This window comes from Girardinichthys multiradiatus, chromosome 13 (assembly GCF_021462225.1).
Source record: "Girardinichthys multiradiatus isolate DD_20200921_A chromosome 13, DD_fGirMul_XY1, whole genome shotgun sequence".
Lineage (NCBI taxonomy): Eukaryota > Metazoa > Chordata > Actinopteri > Cyprinodontiformes > Goodeidae > Girardinichthys > Girardinichthys multiradiatus.
In genome coordinates, this window is record NC_061806.1 from 8,576,697 (window position 1) to 8,599,723 (window position 23,027).

At 40.6% G+C, this 23,027-nt stretch overlaps 1 protein-coding gene across 1 annotated transcript in view; it reads left to right on the plus strand.

Moving 5' to 3' along the window:
• The window catches only part of kcnk9 (potassium channel, subfamily K, member 9), a 75,813-nt gene extending 53,605 nt beyond the window's left edge, over positions 1-22,208 (plus strand). The window contains exon 2 of the mRNA XM_047384758.1: positions 20,273-22,208. Coding sequence (XP_047240714.1) covers positions 20,273-21,156 — 884 coding nt within the window. The 3' untranslated portion in view covers positions 21,157-22,208. The remainder of the gene's footprint in view (positions 1-20,272) is intronic.
• Positions 22,209-23,027: the final 819 nt, after the last annotated feature.

Genomic DNA, 23,027 nt, shown 5'->3' on the forward strand with positions numbered 1-23,027 from the left:
AGTGGAGAACTACCCCTAAGCAGGAAATAAACTCCCAACAGATCCTGGCTCAGTGAGAACAATCATCTGCTGCTACCATCTGGGGGTTTGAGAAGACAGAGCAGATACACAAAAACAAAGTAGCACTGAATCAGGGGTAATTTCTATGTTGAACAAAAAGTCAAGATTTAATTTCTTAAGTACTGTAGGATTATTGGATTCATCTAGAAGAGAAATACAGCTAAAGAGCTTAGATTTGAACCAGAAGCAAAATCTATGGTAGTGGGTTCTCACCGGGTACTCCGGCTTCCTCCCACAGTCCAAAGACATGCCTGTTAGGTTAATTGGTCACTATAAATTGCCCTTAGGGGTATGAATGAGTGTGTGTGGTTGTTTGTGTGTTGCCCTGTGATGGACTGGCGACCTGTCCAGGGTGTACCCCGCCTCTCGCCCATAGACTGCTGGAGATAGGCACCAGCTCCCCCGCGACCCACTATGGAATAAGCGGTAGAAAATGACTGACTGACTGACTGAAAAAACATCATTTATATAGTTAGTGGCACAAGCCTTAATTTAGACAGGGAGTCTGCCTCATGGACAAAACTGGAAGCTGGTTCCAAAGGAGAAGAGAGTAATAGCTAATAGCTAACAGCTTTGTCCTTTTCTACTTCCAGGGCTTTATGTGCTCATGACATTCTTGTAGTCTACCTAACTGACTGGGTTTATCAGGTTTTACAAATAAATAAAGCTGAGTATCATAAGCACAGCAATGGAAATGTATCAAAAGCTGTCTGTTAGTTTTACCAAGTGGAAGCATGTACTGTACATGGTAACGAGAATCTGTCCTAGCACCAACCCCTGTTGCACTCCACAAATGATCCTGTGTGTGAAGAAGATCTATTTATCATTAACTTCAACAAACTGCAGTCCGTCACATGAATATGATCTACACCAAACTAGCTTTCATCCATTAATCACTAAAGCATCTTCAAGCGCTTCTAAGAGAATACTATGCCTGACTGTATCAAATGGAGCACTGAGATCAAACAGGACAAGTACAGACACAAGTGCATTATCTGAGGTCATGAGAGTATCTTTGGTGACTTTTACCAGTGCTGTTTCAGTGCTATGATGAGCTCTGAAACCTGACTGAAAAGCTTCATTCAGGTCATTACTATGGAAATGCTCACGGATTTAATTAGCGAACATTTAAAAAACATTTTAGATAAGAAAGGACGATTAACTATAGGTCTGCATTTTATTAAGGCATGTTGTGTGAGAGCCGGTTTCTTATGTAAAAGTTTATTACACCAACCTTAGAAGCCTGTGGTACGTATCCATTTACTAAGAAAAGATTAATTATATATAAATTGTGGAAATCAAAAGGAACACTTCCTTAAATTATATGGTTGGTTTGGTTGACAGCTATAGCTTGTCCCTTAGAAGCCCTGGCTGGTATGTAAAATCACTGGGTAAATCAAAAAACATGATTCTCACAGTGTTTCCAGGCTTTTGCAGGTGGGTCAGAGCATAGTGCAGGAGATAGATGATGACATCATCCACTTCAATGCCAGGCTGTTAGGCAAACTACAGTGGATCCAACAAAAACCTCACCAGGGGGCAAAGATGGTTGAGGACCAACCTTTGGAGGGTCTTCTTCAGATGCAAGGTTATTGCTACCAGCCTATAGCTGCTGAAACCCTTCGGATGTGTGGTCTTCACCACGGGTACCACACAGGAGGTCTTCCACAGCTGTGGTACTTTCCCCAGCTTCAGGCTCATGATGAACATGTATACCATGATGCCACGCAGGCACCTCAGGAGAATGAAACTGAAGCCTTTCGCAGCTTGATTCTTCACAGCTCGCTCTTCACCTAAAGTGTTGAAAGGGACAGGGTGGTGGTGGGGGATGTGCGATGGACTCCTGTAGAGGCTCCTGTGTTTGCTGAGAGCTGAGAAGTTTGCGAAAGAAAAGCAGGTGGTCAACGATAGAGAGGTTTGCAGCAGGGGAGACTGAGCTGGGGGACGGGGGGTTATCTGATCAAACCTGTTAAAGAACTGGTTCAGATTATTCACCCACCTTAAATCTCCTACAGCCTGGGATTTTGGTTTGTGATATGAGCTTCTTCTGTAGTGTGCTGGACTCAGCCATAGCCGACCAAATTCAGACGAAGCTTGAGTCAGTTGAGGTGGCTTTGGCATTCAAGCATTATGCCTCTTGGACGCTTCCCTTTGAAGGCTTTATGGGCACATCCCACTTGGAGGACACAATGGACAGATCCAGATTATGCTGGAGGAACTATTTATCCTTTCTGGTCTGGAAATGCTTCTGGTTCCCCAGAGTGATCTGGAAAGTGTCATTGGGGATAGTGTCAAGGCTTCCCTCTTGGACCTGTTACCCTGCAACACAAACACAAATAAGTGAAAGATGATGAATGAATAGAAATAATTTCCTTTAGCTAGCTGACTGACAGTGGACAGCAACAAGTGGAGGAGGGAAGGCTTAGCACCCTAAATTAAGAGAAAACTGGCTTTTCTGGAGTTGCCTACAGTTTTAGGAAGCCTAAAGAATCATCCCAGAACTCAAGGACAGTGTTCTATGTTACTGCAAACTATACAAGTTGTCCTCTTTAGTAAAACAAATTCAGATTTGAATATGTTACACCTAATGGCATTGGAGTAACGATACATTTTGTAATATGTTTGAGAAAAATGAATATCTTTTTTTTTCATAAATTGAATTTTATATGATTCTTAAATCACAAACTGTGCTTTGAAGATAGTAATCCAATCCACTGTGATCTATCTAGGGAGACCACTGGACATAGGCACCAGCCCCCCCACAACTCTCAATGATGGTATAGACAATGGATGGATAGATGGGTAATCCAATCTAGATTTAAGTTGGATTGATGTATATTTCTGTTTTTATGCTTCCCTAATTGTAAGGTCATCCTAATGGCAAAATAAGGAAATGTTTTTTTCTTCTTTTTACAGATAAATAAAGATTTCAGAAATGCCAACAGAGACATAGAAAGCTCTCACTCAGATGAAGCCTTCAGTTAGCCGCTTTTGTTTTTCTGACAATGTTTACAAAACATTTGTATCTTAGTCCCGCTTTCACATTTTCTTTTTTCTTTTACTTGTGATCGAACTTACCTTTAAACAATTAATCTTCTTCTTTTATTGCAGAGACACTTTGTGATTCTAGCTGATAAGATAGTTTTTAGCTGTTAAGTGTTTTTGAAGGTAAATCTTGCTTGCTGCAGCTTGTTGGAGACTTCGAATTGAAAATTGATCAGATCTTTTATTTTTATTTTTCTGATTTTGGTAGCAAATGTTTTTTTTTTTTCCAAAGACACATCTTCACCGAGAGGCTTCGTCTTGTGCTTTTATTATTCCTTAAGGAGTGTTATTCTCTTTCAGCTGCTCTCCACAAACACAAGCATTCACCTGTGCACACATGAGCACAGAAGCACCTGTGCATGGCAGGGCTTCGTGTGGAGGAGCAAATATGTCTGTTCCCAAGACAACAGAAGATAATAGAGGCATTATAACAGGGCAAACAGATTACACAGGTCAGCGCTGAGGCAGAAGCAACACATCCCATCAATGACATCAAAGGAATACTTTAAGAGGATAAAATAAAGGCATTGTTTACATCACTTTAAGACACATATTTTTCTATAATCTACTTCTCCAGTGACCAGAGGTGTATAATGTGCCAGAACCTGTGCTTTCGCAAGAAAACAACTGAAAAGCTTTTTATGAACCATTTCTCTCAGTGAATTAGATCTGTGATAGATTGCACCCAAGTGGACACAGTTTGAAACCATAAATGTCACAGGGAATGACATTCAGAAGGTAATCTGCAGGTCATGTGTGTCTGCCCCTGGACCTCCCAGGTAATGCGCTTGTGTTTATTGTCCTGGCAATGTAAGGAATTCACCCACTGGGACTTTTTTCCTCTCTTATTGTTGCCCTTTTATGACTACCTGTGTAGGTCCCATCAGGTAGAGGTATTGACTTTGGACATCAAAATGTTACTACACTAATCTAGAAAAAAAGCATAAAAAAAAAACAAAAACAGACACAACTTTGATGGGTATGATACAGCCTGATGACCATGCTTATATCAGCTGTTGAATAATAACCTAATACACTCTGATGTGATTGCAGTGGCAAAAGCCTGCTCTGGGAAAGCTCAGATGACTAAAATCAGTTGGTATTGCCTAATGTCTTAAAATGGGAAACACAATGCTTAAGGATAATCTGGTGATTAGACCTGGGGTAATCTGTCTGCACAAAGTGGTGCAGCAAATAAAATAATACCTTTCATCTTGTCACAGCTGCAACTGTAATTCATTACATTCTAATTACTTGCCAAGAACAAATTCTTGCTATAAGAAATATTATCATTTAATTTGCTCTTTTAGATTATGATGGGAAGAAGTAAGATGGCTAGTTATACAAACATGTACCTGAATAAAAAATAATCAGCTTTATTTGAGACTCAAAGTACTGAGGTCAACAGGTGCAAATGTGCAGCAAACGGCAAAAAAGCGCTGCAAACACATGAATGATGCAAATTCCAAACCACACACACACAAAAATTTCAATGCAACAGAAAAAGCATTGCCAAAGAAAAAAATGCTGAAATAACCAGAAATAGACAGAAGCAAATGGAAAATGCTACAAATACGAAAACAACAGCAAATAGCAAAAATAACAGCAAGTTAAGAAAATCCACAAACTCGCGTCACAAAACGGATGTGTGCCAGACCACTAGGGAAGGTCGATCACTATTATTACTGACATAAATATGCTGCTGTTCTTTTACATATTGATGTTTCTTTCTGTAGATACCTCTTCTACTGCTTGGTTTAAAACAAAATTTATGAAAAAGCAGAAGTGGGATTTAGCATTGTTTTACTTGTCTTTGTTGTCATGACTAAAGGTGGGGACACACTACACAACTTTCACAGTTGTCACTAATTCTAAAAAGACTAGGTGTTCACACTAACAGACTGGTTTCTGTATCATGACTGAAAGACTTGGAATCACACATGTAACAACTGGACCTGGTGTGTGATCACAGACTACAGGATTTATCAGACCAATTAAAGGCAACGCTCATGGAAACTCTTGCAAGGTCGACAGTTTGAAGCAAAGAACTCACCAGTAGGTGGCGGTAATAGAATATATTCTCAGAATTGGGATGGGTTATACAGGGGTTGGACAATGAAACTGAAACACCTGTCATTTTAGTGTGGAAGGTTTCATGGCTAAATTGGACCAGCCTGGTAGCCAGCCTTCATTGATTGCACATTGCACCAGTAAGGGCACAGTGTGAAGGTTCAATTAGCAGGGTAAGAGAACAGTTTTGCTCAAAATATTGAAATGCACACAACATTATGGGTGACATACCAGAGTTCAAAAGAGGACAAATTGTTGGTGCATGTCTTGCTGGCGCATCTGTGACCAAAACAGCAAGTCTTTATGATGTATCAAGAGCCACGGTATCCAGGGTAATGTCAGCATACCACCAAGAAGGACGAACCACATCCAACAGGATTAACTGTGGACGCAAGAGGAAGCTGTCTGAAAGAATGTTCGGGTGCTAACCCGGATTGTATCCAAAAAACATAAAATCACGGCTGCCCAAATCACGGCAGAATTAAATGTGCACCTCAACTCTTCTGTTTCCACCAGAACTGTCCGTTGGGAGCTCAACAGGGTCAATATACACGGCCGGGCTGCTATAGCCAAACCTTTGGTCACTCATGCCAATGCCAAACGTCGGTTTCAATGGTGCAAGGCGCGAAAATCTCGGGCTGTGGACAATGTGAAACATGTATTGTTCTCTGATGAGTCCACCTTTACTGTTTTCCCCACATCCGAGAGAGTTACGGTGTGGAGAAGCCCCAAAGAAGCGTACCACCCAGACTGTTGCATGCCCAGAGTGAAGCATGGGGGTGGATCAGTGATGGTTTGGGCTGCCATATCATGGCATTCCCTTGGCCAAATACTTGTGCTAGATGGGCGCGTCACTGCCAAGGACTACCAAACCATTCTTGAGGACCATGTGCATCCAATGGTTCAAACATTGTATCCTGAAGGTGGTGCTGTGTATCAGGATGACAATGCACCAATACACACAGCAAGACTGGTGAAAGATTGGTTTGATGAACATGAAAGTGAAGTTGAACATCTCCCATGGCCTGCACAGTCACCAGATCTAAATATTATTGAGCCACTTTGGGGTGTTTTGGAGGAGCGAGTCAGGAAACGTTTTCCTCCACCAGTATCACATAGTGACCTGGCCACTATCCTGCAAGAAGAATGGCTTAAAATCCCTCTGACCACTGTGCAGGACTTGTATATGTCATTCCCAAGACGAATTGATGCTGTATTGGCCGCAAAAGGAGGCCCTACACCATACTAATAAATTATTGTGGTCTAAAACCAGGTGTTTCAGTTTCAGTGTCCAACCCCTGTACTTTCTTCCCCCAAAAAATGAATGAGAGACGGACTGGCGACCTGTCCAGGGTGAACCCCGCCTCTCGCCCATAGACTGCTGGAGATAGGCACCAGCTTCCCCGTGACCCACTATGGAATAAGCGGTAGAAAATGACTGACTGACTGACAATTTAAAATATGATACGTTTAACCTAGAGTGCTGTGCATTCATGTTCATAATGTTATATAGTTTCAAAAACAGTTTTAAAAACGTCTGATCGCAGCAGTTGCTTTGAACCAGCCTCTCTTTTAAAATAATGACAAAATCATTAAGGAGTTGACCTTTTAAAGAGTCTTTAGAATCGTATATTGTCAATTAGAATACTTAACATTAATCTGGAGATTTCCAAAAGATTGCCAGAATTTGTAATAAAAGACAAAGGCTCATAACTCAGAGACAAAATGGAGAAACTGTTGTGCTCTTTTTAGCCTTCTTGTTATTTGCTAAAACTCTTGTTGTCTCTTGCCTTGTCACAGTGTGAATGTACTCCATAGATACCTTGACATGTTGTAGAAAATTCAGTTATATTAAATAGCTTCCTACAACTCTATGCTTCCTCTCAGTTCATTTCCAAATACCTCAGTAGTTAACATGGAGTCCTCTTCACTCACTGACAGCATCCATTCTGACGAGTGTTGTTTTCAGCTTGACCTGCTAGCACTCCGGTATGTTGTGTTTACTAATTGTCAGTGTCCAACTGTACATAGGTCAGGACAAATCATGTGGAAGATCTTACGTCATCTGTCTATTTCGCTGTGCAGCTCTACCAATATAGAACTCCATTATATTTATTTGTCTTTCACCAGGTCAATATCATCCAGGTGTCATATTAATAGAGCAGTAGATCATGTTGTTTGTGTAAAACACTCTCCCTTTATTTGTCTGTAGTATATATTTACCCTACATGGCTCTGTCTTGAATTACTCTGTTATTTTTTAATAACAGAGTAATTCAAGACAGAGGAACATTTCCACTGAGCATTATTCAGACTAAAATATCTCTACTGTAAATGAAAATCTAATTTGTCCCTATATTTCTAAGTTAAAAATGAATAGAAAAGTGAAATTTTAGTGGGGCGTCTAAGTTGAATGTTTAACATTTAATAGATTTCCTTTTTTGAGTGTGAAGACAAGCATGACCCTACTGTACACTCAGTACTCATCACCTGTTTCCCTCTCTCCCTCTCAGCTTTTTAGGAAATCCTGTTACAATGCTGCCACGATGGTTATAATATCTTCATGATGTTTTCTCACTATCTGCTTTCCTTTAATGGCTGTTACGGCATCATTCTCACTAGCTTATCAGCAGCATAGGAGGACACCACTGAGACATTTCCAGTGCAGAGTGCAGCATGCCACCAATTGTATCATTAGGCACAATGCTTTTATGGTGGCACTTGGTAACTAAGAGGAGTGTGGCAATGTTGGAGCTGTCTCAATTATGTAACAGTTATCCACATTTACAGAAAATATTTTATTTTAAGTTTTAATTCAGTTTATTTATTAAGTATTGATTTATAATTAATTTAATCTCAAAGAACTTTACAAAAACATGCAATTTATATACAGAAATATACTGTCAGGTTGTGCCATTTTGGTTTTGGTTTTCGTTTACTCTTGCTGTTAGGTGTTTTTGGTTCTTTATGGTTTAGTAGTTTACTGAGGTTTATTTATTCCTGCGGTGTGCTTCTTAATTTTGTTAGTTCATCTGCATTTCTGTCTTATTATTTGTTTTCCTCCAGGTTTGTTATTTTAGCATTGTTCTCTTTTGTCTAGTTCCTCACGTTTTATTTCTGGTTATTAGTTGCAGTCGATCCAGTAGTGTTTGTTAACTTTTATGGTTAGGAGTTTCCATCTGCTTAGAGTTATTTTGTTGTTTACTATATGTTGTTGTTTAGGTTTATTATTTTATTATTCTTACTTAGGTTCTTGTTGTCACGCCCGGCTCAAAGACTATGACAAAGATGGGAGACAGATGAGCAGATCTATGAGAAAAATAGTTTATTGAGAGAAAAACTGTGTGAGGAGCACAACATCCAGTCTGAGAAATAAGTGCACCAGCGATGCTGCCCGCTCCACCCAGGTATAATCTGGAGCCAAACCAAGCAGGAGGTAACTGGCTGGAAACCAGCCTTTTAACGCCAGCCCGGTGTATTCAATTGGGCGGCCAAACCATCCAGCTGCTTCCTGAAAGAAAATGAGACAGAGACACCTAGAGGACTGAAGGGTGCCATCACACCTTCCCCCCCATAAAAATGGAGTTCTCACTAAAACTCCAAAAGCACACACTGCAATTCATCTGAACAACTTGAGTGTCAAGTACGATAATTTATACTAAACATCTTTGTTGCCTTAACCCAATCACTCCCCATCTCTTCAGCTCAACAGCTTGAACCCCTAAAAAAAACCTTTAGGGAGCTGCATAGGTGAAAAAGAATAAGAGTTAACCAATACATAGTACATTACAAAGCTAGAAACATGGTGCTCTGGATAAAGCATCAGCCACAATATTATTGGAGCCTTTAATGTGCTGGATATCCAGACAAATGACAGCAAAAACAACATCCATCGCATCAATCTGCGATTTGGGCACTGCAATGAATGCAAGAATTTTACTGGATTATGATCTGTAAAGACCACCAGAGGAACACTGCCAGAATCCAAATATACCTCAAAATGCTGTAAAGCAAAGATGAGTGCAAGTGTTTCTTTTTCAATAACAGAGTAATTCAACTGAAAGTGATTAAGTTTTTTGGAATAAAAACTCACAGGTGTCATCTTTTTGTTTATCGACTTGACCCACATGCAGAGAACACTCAGGAGACAGAGAAAAAGTTAAAGAGTTTATTTTGATGAGAAGTTTATGTAAACAGAGACTGGAACTGGATTGCATCCACTATATGGAGAGAAGGTTTGGTAAGTAGATGGTGAAACAATAATCAGACTTTCTTATGATGATCTCCTTCTGGCTTGCTGGGTGGATGGAAGGAGCTTGCAAGAGGGGAAGACAGCGCGGGACCGAATGGATGGACTAAGAGCCTGCTTGTTGTTTTCCACTAGATCCTTCACACAACGTACAGAGGTGAGGTTTCTCTGAGATCCGCTTTCTTACTGGAATGATGTGTTCAAGGCACCGGGCTCGGAGGTAAACACGTCGGAGGGTGGACAAGGTTCGCTTGGATCTTGAGCCAGAAGGGAGGAGATTAAGCAGCCACCAGCTGGAAACGGAATCCAGAAACTTCTCTTGAAAACTTGAGACAAGAAGATCAGCTCAAACGAGGGATCAGCTGAACCGAAACAGGACTGAAGTCAAGCCACAGTTGGCAAACACTCAGGCGTAGGAGTGCTAGCGGACTGCTCTCTTATACTCCAATCTGATGGAAATTGCGAGCACCTGTTCCCTCTCACCTCCAGAGCTCAGGCGGCATCTAGTGGTAGGACAGTGAAAGCAGCAGGCAAAAAACAAACAGACTCCCAGACCCCAACATCAGGTCGGTCAACCCCACCATCATCACTCTAAAATAACACGGTACATGCACCTACATCACTAGCATCCACGTGCAGGGCAAAAGGATGATCCATGCGTGGAGCTGAAAGAACAGGAGGAGAACAGAGAACAGTTTTGACATCATCAAAAGCTTTTTGACAGGAAGATGACCAGATGTATTTTACTCTTTCCTTCGGCAAATCTGTCAAAGGAGCAACCACAATAGAAAATTTGCTACAAAAACTGCGGTAGTACCCTACAAGGCCAAGGAAACGACGGAGTTTTTTTTTTTTGTTGCCGGTATAGGATACTGTGCAATTGCATTCACTTTGGCTTCCACTGGCCACACGTTCCCTTGCCCCACCACCTTGCTCAGGTAGGTAACAGTGGCTTTAGCAAACTCACACTTGGCCAAATTTATGGTCAGGTGTGCTTCAGTCAGTCGGTCAAACAATTTACTAATACAAGCCAGATGTTCCCTCCACGTATTGCTAAGACCACAACATCATCTAGATATACGGCACAACCCTCTAACCGAGACACAACCATGTTCATAAGGCGCTGAAATGCTGCCGGTGCATTTTGCAATCTGAAACTCATAACGGAGTAGGAGAACACACCAAAGGGAGTTATAAAGGCAGAAATTTCTCTAGCCCTCTCAGATAATGGAACTTGCTAATAACCCTTCAATAGATCAAACTTGCTCACAAACTGAGTTGAACCAACCTGATCGACACAATCTTCCATTCATGGCAACGGGTAAGCATCTGGTTTTGTAACCATGTTTACCTCAGAGTAGTCAACTCTGCGCCTCCCTCCTGAGACAAATGTCCAAACAAAGAGTCCAGATTTTTCAGGGTATCAGAATTTTTCAATCTGCCAGTCAATAAACTCTCATTAGGTGGAATTACCCCATCATTTTCCAACACAGACAAGGAATCCAAACCACCCACTGCAGTAGCTACAGAGACAGCCTTTTCAGCCTGCTTCTCCTCACCTTTAGTGGCAGAGTCCCACATCTCTCGAGTATAATAAGGTTTTAATAAATTTACATGGCATAGTTATGTTGATTTCCTACGCCTTGGTGTTGACAGTAGATAATTTTGATCTGAGAGCTGGCACAGGATTGTAAACGGGCCTGTAAATTTAGCTTGAAATGGAGAACTCACAATTGGCAATAAGGCAAGTACCTGATCACCAGGGCTAAAACTCCGTTGCTCCAACTTACGGTCATAAAGACGATCATTTTATCCTGGGAAGAGGTTAGCTTCTCCCTAGCCATCTCTCCCCCCACATACAACCAGTGCCTACAACCGTTGACGTAGTCAATTAAATTACTCGGAGTTTGTGACTGCCCCACTGCATCATGCAACAATTTGAGCGACCCACAAACAAGCTCATTTGGACTGAATCCAGCGCTCTCCTGCACCACCTCACGAGCAGCCAACAGAAGCCATCCTCCCAGTCCTGGTTTAACTCCACACAATAGCTATGCAGAAAGCATTTTAGGGTCTGGTGAAATCTCTCCAGAACACCTTGACTCTGAGCATGATATGCAGAAGCCTGATTATGTTTTACATGCAACTCTTTCAAAACCTGAGCAAACAAGTGGGAAGAAAAATTTGAACCTTGATCAGACTGAATTACTTTTGGAATACCAAAGATAGAAATAAACTAGGTCAGAGCCTTCACCACAGACCTAGCAGTAATAGGACAAAGTGGATACGGAGCCGGATATCTTGTAGTCTGACACATTATTGTCAATTCAGTTTATTTTATTCAATTCAGTTTTATTTATATAGTGCCAATTCACAACACATGTCATCTCAAGGCACTTCACAAAGGGTTTGGAATGATATATGGTTGTTGGGGAGGTTAGATTAAACTACTGAGTGTTAGAGTTTGGCCATTTTAGAATGGGCTATGTGTAGGGGTACTAAGTAAAATAATACACTGATAAGGTGAGTCCATGTAGAGCCCACTGTCAGCAAATAGTTACTCCCAGCCCTAGAACGGGGCAAAGGACCAACACAATCAATAATGAGGTGTTCAAATGGTTGCATTATTGCAGGGATTGGATACAAAGGAACCTGCTTAATACTCTGGTTTGGCTTCCCTACCATCTGGCATGTATGGTAGGTTCTGATATACTCTGACACATCCTTTTTTAAACAGGGCCAGAAAAAGTAATGCAAAATGTAGTTATAAGTCTTGTGGACCCCCAGATGCCCTGACTGATCATGGGAAGCTCGTAGCACTTCACTACGAAACCTAGTGGGAACAACCATCTGCCAGAGTGGATCACCAACAACATTTTCTCCATGTGCCAACCATTTCCGCACCAACATTCCTTCCTTCAGCACATACCCACTTGCAACACTCTCCTCATCAGTGAGAATCTGGTCAAACAAATGACAAAGAGAAGGATCCGCTCTCTGCTCCACCATCAGGTCACTGCGCGAAACAGACAAAAGAGAATCAGGGATATCTAGAGAAAAACTCTTTCTCCTGCTCCCCCACCTTCAAGGTCAAGAAGGGACTCCGACTCAGCATGGCACACCAGACAGACTGTAAAAAACATCAGGAAAGCACTGAGTACTCTCATCTAGCTTCTCTGCAACAGGTGAAAATGTTACTATGGGTGAAGGCGGTGGACAATCAGCCCACACCCGGCTTCCATCAAGATCATTGCCAAAAATAACATCCACCCCTTCGAGAGGAAGTGCAGGGCACACACCCATGACAACCTCTCCCTGAGCCAACCCACAGTTCAATATCATTGTATGCAGTGGAACTGGTAGCACCATTAGCCCCATTCCCCGCATCAAGACATGGTCTCCAGTGTTGGTTTCCTCTGAAAAGGACAATATAGAGCTCACAATATATGAGTTAAAAGCCCCAGTATCCCTCAAAATTTTTACCAGCACAGTAGCATCACTCCCCACTAGGGACACATGGCCGTCTGAGATAAAAGCTGAGAAATCCACCTGATCCAAAGTGCATCTCCCTCCAACCTCCACCTGTTCAGAAGAAGAGACAAAACCAACATGTTTTACAGAGGCAGCAAAAGCAGTAGATTTAATTTGGGCAGTCCGTTTAGGACATTCACGCTTCCAGTGACCCCTGGCTTTGCAATAGTGACATATTTCAGTTGGATCATAGTGTACATGACCACCTGCGACACGTTCTGACCTACTGTTCAGATCAGGACTACTGCCTTCCTCCCTCTTCACATGACCTGCCACAAACAATTGACCAAGTCTCCTACAAGCAAAATCATTGTGAGCACGGTACTCACGACCACCCCGGTGTGTAAGCACATACTCATCTGCCAGTTTAGCAGCTTCAACAGCTGTCTTCACGTTGTATTCAATTAGGCGGCCAAACCATCCAGCTGCTTCCTGAATGAAAATGAGACAAAGACACCTAGAGGACTGGAGGGGACCATCACACTGTGTCCCTGCTCCTCCCGGTTAGCTTTGTATTTGTTCCTTGTATATAGTTTCCCTTAGTATTGTCACCAGTCTAGTACACTAGACTGCACTTGCACACCAACACACACTAACTCTAAAGCGCTGAAGGTCACAAAAACACAGGCTGCTATAACATCAATGTTGCCTGCCTACTTTGATGCTGGATTGAATCTGGAATTAATAAAGTAAGTCATGCAATCAGGATACTGTCTTGAGATATCCTTTTTGTACAGCAAAACTACCCTGGCACATGTAGGCAACCATCTGCTCTATATATTATGCCTGAAATGCCACGACAGGATATGTTAAAAAAAAAGGTTCCGTTTATTATTCAGATTGGTGAAAGCAATCCCTCCTTCTGAACCAGCGTGCAAAACAACAGTGGACCGAGCTGTTGACTTTGCAGATATATCACATTTTGAGAATGCATGTACCAACACATGACAGGAGAACTTTCTTTTAACATGAACAAACCTCCAGCAGAACCTGGCCCAGTGTGAATGGCATTCTACTAACTGGGGCTTTGAGAAGACAGAGCATATACACAAAAAACACAGAAGCACTTATACATGAGTACTTTTTATGTTAAAGAAAGAGTAGACGTAATGGGAACAGTACCTCATTTATTTGCTTCATCTGGAGAGAAACAAAGCTAAACATATCGGTTCTGAGCTACTTGTAAAATCTGAAGGACATAGGAAAACAGGACAAGATCTTTGCATTTTCCCATTTTCAACAAGGTTGAACATTGTATTATTTATATTGCATGTGAGAGCTCATACTGTGGAACCTTTTGATTTGTACCTGTTCCTCTGTCCTATGGTCTTGTGGGTTTTACTTGTCTAGTTTCATATAAGACGGCAATAAAATCTATAGTCCCATAGTAACACAAAATTATGTGATTTCTGGAAAAGAGAATGGAAAGAATTGTGCATTGCTTTTTTAATCAGGTTTGGGGCAAACAGCACAAGCTGGATTACTGTGGGCTTCATATTGACTTATTTTGTCATGGAAATAAGGCTTTCCCATTTTCATTTGTTCTCCGAGTGGTAGACCAGCACTAGATCTGTGCAGCAGATGGGACGTTGAATTAAGCAGCTTCTTAAGTTCCAAAGTTTGTCCTGAGATATGATCAGCAAGGGTAATTGTCCCTTTCCGGCAAAAATTTATCCTCTTGTTGGTTTCCATTGCTTTGATTGTATCAGACAGGCTTATCCCTGCTTCACGCTGCCCATGTAACTGGTAATAATGAACTGCTAATGTAAACCAAGTAATTTAAGACACTGTCTTTCATAAAAGACAACTTGATGATTTTTTCCTAGGGCTTTGCAGCAACTGTTACTGCACTTTACATCTTTACATTAATCCCCAATGTTTTCCCAGCTCATGTGAATTCTATCTGTATCATCTTCAGATAAATAAATATATGTTGCTCCATTTCCATCTTACCTTTCCAAAGCTAAGCGTAGTGTTTTTCCTAAGAAAAACAACATGGTTTAGCATAAAATCCTCCATTTCTTTACATATACGACCTCAAGTACCTACTTAAACTCTTGAGATTACAACATTAAAGTAAAATATCGATGTGCAGCTTATTTACTTTGTGTGTGCTATGGTATTATGGAGATGTTAAATTCATTTTTCAACAAGATTTCACACCTGCCCCCACTGCCAAAGGTACCAAAAGCTGGTTAAATGACCATGGTGTTACTGTGCTTCATTGGCCAGCAAACTGGTTTGACCTGAACCATAGAGAACACCCCATCTTGACAATATTGTGTTGTCTAGAAGAAGATGAGAGACACCAGAGCCAACAACACTGATGACCCAAAGGCCAATATCCAAGCCTCCATTACACCAATGCCACAGGCCGATTACCTTCATGCCGTTTCACATTAATGCAGTAATTACGCAAACGAGGCCCCAACCAAGTATTGAGGGCATAGTAATTTAAATACTGTACTTTTCAGAAAACTGAAATTTTTTATTGATCCTATCTAATCAGATCATATCTAATTATCTGACAGACTGAATTTTGAGTTTTCCTTATCTGTAAACCACAATGATAAAAATTACAAGAGCTAAATGTTCAACTATTCCACTCTATGTGTAATTAATCTATATAATATCTGAGCTTCACTAACTGAAATGAGTGACAAAAATATAAATTACACTGTAATTTTTTAAGATGTAGCTGTACTATGGTTGGTACAACAGTCTGACTTCTCTATCCCTCTTCCCCCTTTTCCTCTCTCCTGTCCCCTTCTTCCTCCTCTTATATCAATACAATCTTTTTGACATTTCTTCTTCGATCAGGTCCTAAATAATATTCCTGCTGTAAAAGGCTAACACTGGCACACTGGTACAAAAAATCAAAATGTAAGTTAAAAGATTTTTATGTGATAGTTTGAGTAAAATTGGAAGTAGATATTTAAAATACACTATTGAATGTATCTACATATATTAAAGACCTAAATTTATTTTTCAATTAATTAATTAATTGGAAAAAATGTATCAAACTGAATTAGAGTGTAAAAATCCTACACGCATTTTTTTGTTTTTTAAATGACTTTTAATCTGCTATGCTACAGAACATCTTGTAAGAATATAAAATGCTTCTGTGTCTTGCGTAATAAACTCTGAAATCAGATTGGTTAGCATGCAAAGCAATGCTTTTTTTTTAGTTCTGGCCAAAAGTGCCTGTTAATTCTGGCACTTTTGGTCTTCTATACCCTGCATGCTGGTTAGTTTAAATTGTTCATATTGTTCTTATAGTTCGACAAAGTCATAAATTGTGCCATGATGCAAAACAACTAGTGTATAAATTCAATGTAATGAAACACAGAACAATTTTGAAATAGAGTCTCTATGCATAGTCTCTATGCAATTTCTAAAACATTGTCAGAGTTCACTACAAATTAATATTCACAATTTAAAGGCTGTAAAGTGTCTCAGTAAAGCATTGGCATAGTGTTAATGGCAAATTTATTGACTTTGGACATATTGTTTCAATAAATAATTCAAAATGCTTCTTTGGCTTCAAGTCATTCAAAATCTTCAAACCTGCCATTGCTTATGCAAAGCTCATTTTCTTCTCGATGCACTGTGTTTCTTCAAAAATCCACAGAGGAAGTGTGAGGCCAGTAATCTGCAGTGTACATGCAAGTAAAAAGTAAGTGATGCTTTTGCTTGTGCAAACCAGATCGCTTGGTCCAGGTCTCTTTTCTTAAGGGGCATAGCTAATACAGGTCCTTCTCAAAATATTAGCATATTGTGATAAAGTTCATTATTTTCCATAATGTAATGATGAAAATTTAACATTCATACATTTTAGATTCATTGCACACTAACTGAAATATTTCAGGTCTTTTATTGTCTTAATACGGATTATTTTGGCATACAGCTCATGAAAACCCAAAATTCCTATCTCACAAAATTAGCATATCATTAAAAGGGTCTCTAAACGAGCTATAAACCTAATCATCTGAATCAACGAGTTGACTCTAAACACCTGCAAAAGATTCCTGAGGCCTTTAAAACTCCCAGCCTGGTTCATCACTCAAAACCCCGATCATGGGTAAGACTGCCGACCTGACTGCTGTCCAGAAGGCCACTATTGACACCCTCAAGCAAGAGGGTAAGACACAGAAAGACATTTCTGAACAAATAGGCTGTTCCCAGAGTGCTGTATCAAGGCACCTCAGTGGGAAGTCTGTGGGAAGGAAAAAGTGTGGCAGAAAACGCTGCACAACGAGAAGAGGTGACCGGACCCTGAGGAAGATTGTGGAGAAGGGCCGATTCCAGACCTTTGGGGACCTGCGGAAGCAGTGGACTGAGTCTGGAGTAGAAACATCCAGAGCCACCGTGCACAGACGTGTGCAGGAAATGGGCTACAGGTGCCGCATTCCCCAGGTCAAGCCACTTTTGAACCAGAAACAGTGGCAGAAGCGCCTGACCTGGGCTACAGAGAAGCAGCACTGGACTGTTGCTCAGTGGTCCAAAGTACTTTTTTCGGATGAAAGCAAATTCTGCATGTCATTCGGAAATCAAGGTGCCAGAGTCTGGAGGAAGACTGGGGAGAAGGAAATGCCAAAATGCCAGAAGTCCAGTGTCAAGTACCCACAGTCAGTGATGGTCTGGGGTGCCGTGTCAGCTGCTGGTGTTGGTCCACTGTGTTTTATCAAGGGCAGGGTCAATGCAGCTAGCTATCAGGAGATTTTGGAGCACTTCATGCTTCCATCTGCTGAAAAGCTTTATGGAGATGAAGATTTCATTTTTCAGCTCGACCAGGCACCTGCTCACAGTGCCAAAACCACTGGTAAATGGTTTACTGACCATGGTATCACTGTGCTCAATTGGCCTGTCAACTCTCCTGACCTGAACCCCATAGAGAATCTGTGGGATATTGTGAAGAGAACGTTGAGAAACTCAAGACCCAACACTCTGGATGAGCTAAAGGCCGCTATCGAAGCATCCTGGGCCTCCATAAGACCTCAGCTGTGCCACAGGCTGATTGCCTCCATGCCACGCCGCATTGAAGCAGTCATTTCTGCCAAAGGATTCCCGACCACGTATTGAGTGCATAACTGTGCACGATCATTTGAAGGTTGACGTTTTTTGTATTAAAAACACTTTTCTTTTATTGGGCGGATGAAATATGCTAATTTTGTGAGATAGGAATTTTGGGTTTTCATGAGCTGTATGCCAAAATCATCTGTATTAAGACAATAAAAGACCTGAAATATTTCAGTTAGTGTGCAATGAATCTAAAATATATGAATGTTAAATTTTCATCATGACATTATGGAAAATAATGAACTTTATCACAATATGCTAATATTTTGAGAAGGACCTGTAGATAGGCAAGTGGGCGGAAGGTCAAATGGGAAAAGACAGGATCAATATTTGAGAATACAAATCGCAGAGCTTATTCTGGGCATTTAAATAAAAATGTTTCCTAATATTACTTTACAGTATTCCAAAAATGTGATGTCTGCTACAGAGTGCCTTTCATGCAGTGACGATGTGCCAACTGACAGCTGGTGTTTCTTGGCCTAAACTTTAGTTTTAATATTGGCAGCTATGGGCTCTGTAAAGAAAGACGATCAATATGACAATACTTAAGAACCGTAGCTGTTGTTTATACTGTAATCTCTGAAGTGACTTTGTAAATACGATGAGATGCACATAAAATTACTTAAATTTGAAAATTGAATCAAACATAGTGAATGAATTCCATTGTTACCCCATAGGTTAGTTTTCCAAAGTATTGTGTGTGAGTCAGCGGCTATTGGTCTAAATATAAAGTCTAATTAAGCTAAAAGCTTTACTGGCTTCCCTCTAGAACTCTTTCTCAATCCCTGCTCCAAATTCCTCTACCTCACCGAAGACTTCTGACTAATGGGACGCCCCTTCACTTTAATGTTGGAGCCCAAATAAGATTAATGAGCAGGAACATTTCTGAGGCGGCCACCTATTCAATACTTCTTTTGGCAGTGCTCGCAGACCCTCAGTTAGATTTCGAGTATGGTCCTATTTGTAAACAAAAGCTGATGCGGGGTTTTGAATGGGGGAGAAAGTAAAGTATTGGTAGCTGCAGCTTCACAAGCACCTATGGCGCCCAGCAAAATAATTCAGATCCCTTGAATTTGTTGCATTTTGTCACATAAAACCCCCCAAACCAATGCTGTCTTACTTGGATTTTATGTGATAGACCATGAAATAAAATAATAAATAATAAATGTAAATAAAATTCAGATGCAACCAATTACCTACAGAAGTCACAAATGTTGTTAATAATGTACACCTTTGTACATTTAAACTTAAATCAGGCTAATGCTGACTTAGCATAAATCAATAATAAATGTGAAGAAGCAAGGTTAGGTTGTAAGACATTGTCCCAAACTTTGAAAATCTCATAATGGATTGTTCAGTCAATCATCCCCAAAGTCAAAACATGGTAAAAATCCTAAACTCAGGTGGGAATATCTGTTGACTGGACAACTATTACTGTAGTGATTCCACAAATCTGGCTTTTAAAGAAGAATGGTTGAAAAGAAACCTATCATTAAAAAGAGGTCCTGATTGCAGTTTGCCACAAGCATACAGCATACATCTGGATACAGGTGCTCTGGTTGTATAAGACCAGAATTAAACTTTCAAGCCTGATTGCAAAAATGTGGTGGAAAACTAATACTGCATATTACCTTGAACATACCATCTCTACAGCAAAACATGGTGGTGGCAGCATAACACTTTTTTTTTTTTTGTCTAGATGAATAGGTAAGCTGATAAGAGTTGGTGGGAAGGTGAATGAACAGGATGATGATGCTAAATGTACAGCCAGAGCTACAGAGGAAAGGTTTACATCCAAGTTAATTAATGGGTCATAATGGTCCAGTCAAAGTTTACATCTAAATTGAGAATTACTGGCAAGACTTGAAAATTGATGTTCGCAAAATCTGTTTACTAAATCACCCTATTTAGTAACTATTTATTAATTTGGTGACTTCGAAAAGCAATTGGTGGCACTGGGTTTTATTGAAGGGTATCAGATAAAGGGGATAAATTGACCATTTTACATCTTTATTTGCGAAACAAAAAAGTAAAGCTTGAAACCAGCTTTTCCTTCCAGTTTGCAATTTTTGGATTGTTTTCTGGTGGTCTGTCATATAAGTATTAAACATTAGATATTTGTGGTCATTATGTAACAAAATGTAAAAAAAAAGCTCAAAGTTTATAACTGCTTTTGCAATACTTTTGTAAGTCAAATATGTATCACTAATTTCTGCTGTCTCTCTTGTTTCTTTTTCAGGCTACGGGCATGCAGCGCCTGGGACTGATGCAGGGAAGGCCTTCTGCATGTTTTATGCTGTCCTTGGTATCCCTTTGACTCTTGTCATGTTCCAGAGCCTTGGTGAGAGGATGAACACATTTGTCAAGTACCTTCTCAAACGCATCAAGAAATGCTGTGGAATGCGCATAACAGATGTGTCCATGGAGAATATGGTGACAGTGGGATTTTTCTCCTGCATTGGCACTCTGTGTATTGGAGCTGCTGCTTTCTCCCATTATGAGGACTGGAGTTTCTTTCAGTCATACTATTACTGTTTCATCACATTAACAACAATAGGCTTTGGGGACTTTGTGGCCCTTCAAAAGAATCGGGCCCTCCAGAAGAAGCCTCTGTATGTGGCCTTTAGTTTTATGTATATCCTTGTGGGCCTGACGGTCATCGGAGCATTCCTTAACCTGGTTGTGCTCCGTTTCCTGACTATGAACAGTGAGGACGAGCGACGGGACGCCGAGGAACGTGCCTCCCTTGCAGGCAATCGCAACAGCATGATTATCCACATCCAGGATGAATCGCTGCAGCAGAGTCGGCGACGACGAGAGCCATACAGGAGGGAGGTGACTGACTTGCAGTCTGTGTGCCAGTGCATGCACTACCGCTCGCACGACTACAGCAGCTCCGGAGGTGGGATTGGAGGCTTGGGTTGTGCCTTTCCCCATCAGAACTCATTCAGCTCGCAGCTAAACCGCAATCAGTACTTTCACTCGGTTTCCTACAGGATTGAGGAAATCTCGCCCAGCACCTTGAAGAACAGCCTCCTCCCCTCGCCCATCAGTTCAGTTTCTCCTGGCCTTCACAGCTTCACGGACAATCACCAGCTCATGAGAAGAAGGAAATCTATCTAAAACTCAGCACTCACGGGACCAGTGAGTTTTCATGTTTTATACTGTAGGTCAAACATTGTCAATGCTGCTCTTCACCAGATTTTATTTTAGCACTTTTCCCCCCAGTTTGGTTGTATGTAATAAAGGTATTGCTGGCAACAGATAAAGAAGACTGGGTAGAACAGCAAGAGTCGACCCAAAGGATGCAAAGCATGAAGCATGGATGTCTATTTTTTCAAGAATTGCTTAATTTAAAGAGACAATACATGAACTATGAAACCTTACTTATTACAGATTTACAGTATAAAATTAATACATGAACTGTGGTTACGTACTAAATGATGCACACTGGGGAAATGCTATTTTTCAAAGGGAGTGTGCTTGTTTCACTTTAACTTGAAGAGATATTTGTTATTATGTATTATCCCATTGCCTCGCTTGCAGGCAGAGAATTCAAAATGATATAAAGCAGGGTTTCTTTACCATGGTCCTCAGGGCCCACTGTCCTTCATGTTCTAGGTGTTTCCCTGCCGCCACACATCTGACTTAAATGAATAGGTGTTTGACAGGCTTCTGTGGCACTTGACAGCAGCAGAGGAAGTAACGCAATCATTTTAATCAAGTGTGCTGGAGCAGACACACATCTAAAACATGAAGGATGGTGGGCCCCAAGGAACTGGGTTATGAAACACTGATCAAAAGCATCAGGTATTATTTTCTATAAGCAATCATTTACTCTAATGGTTTCACCTCACGTAAAGCCAAAATATTGTTGCCAATATTAGCATGTGATTTAGATGTCATTTACTAGTATGCCATGGTTTTGTGACTTTCTTTAGTTTTTTTCACAGTTGGTGTATAAGTGTCTTTTGTTTATGAATCAAAGGATCATACTGCTGTTATACTTCCTGCTGATCTACAAATATTGGATTGTACATGAATAGCTTTAACTTGCAGACTTTTCAAGTTAATAGTGACCTAAAGGGAAAGTCAACCACTACACTATGCCAGTTTATAGTTTTAGGGTCTTCCCATCCAAATGGTTGATTTTGTATTTTTTGATAAACATTAGAACGTGGAACAAAGGTTGTGTGGCAATTTGTGTTTTGTAAATTTTGGAAAACATAATTATGGCTGGGTTGCACACTAGAACAGTGATAAGCACTATTGGCTCACAGCAAGAATTTCTTGGTGCAGATCTTGGCACGTGCCTTTTAATGCAGAGTTAATCAACATGCATGCATAGGTTGGCATGATGGGCTCTTGTTTCCTGTCACAGTCCAAAAACATGCATGCCAGTTTAGCTGACATCTCCAATTTGCATATGGTTTGAGTGTGGGGCGCATAGCTGTTTGTTGTGAGAGGTGGCCATGTGACAGACTGGAGATAGTCCGGCCTCCCCCACATACAGTTAAAACCCTGAAAACTGCTGGGTAAAAATAACTCAATTTGGTTTTTTTTTCACTTAACTCAGTACCAGATCACATATGAACCAACTCAGGTCTGAGTGTATTTCACACCACAGGGTTAGATTATGAGTTTGATCTGAGGGTTAGAGTTTTAACCCCATAAAATGGGTTACTTACTAATGTCTAATGTCAAGGCTACCAGTGAGCTGACTGAAAAGAATAACAAGTAAAATTTGGGTATAAATGAAGAATAACAACTAGCTCTGGGTCAGTTTGCCCTTTTATTAGTAACAACCCCAATTTCATATCCATGTGTTGCCATTTTGTTCCTTCCCACCACCAGTTTGTACCAGCATGCCTACCATTTTACCCATTCACAGTGTAAAATTCTATTTCTCTGGGTTGGTTATTTTGGTGAGTTTTGCAGATATGTATTTGTGAAAATGGGATCAAAGAAAAAAATGCAAAATTGCATCCACAGTT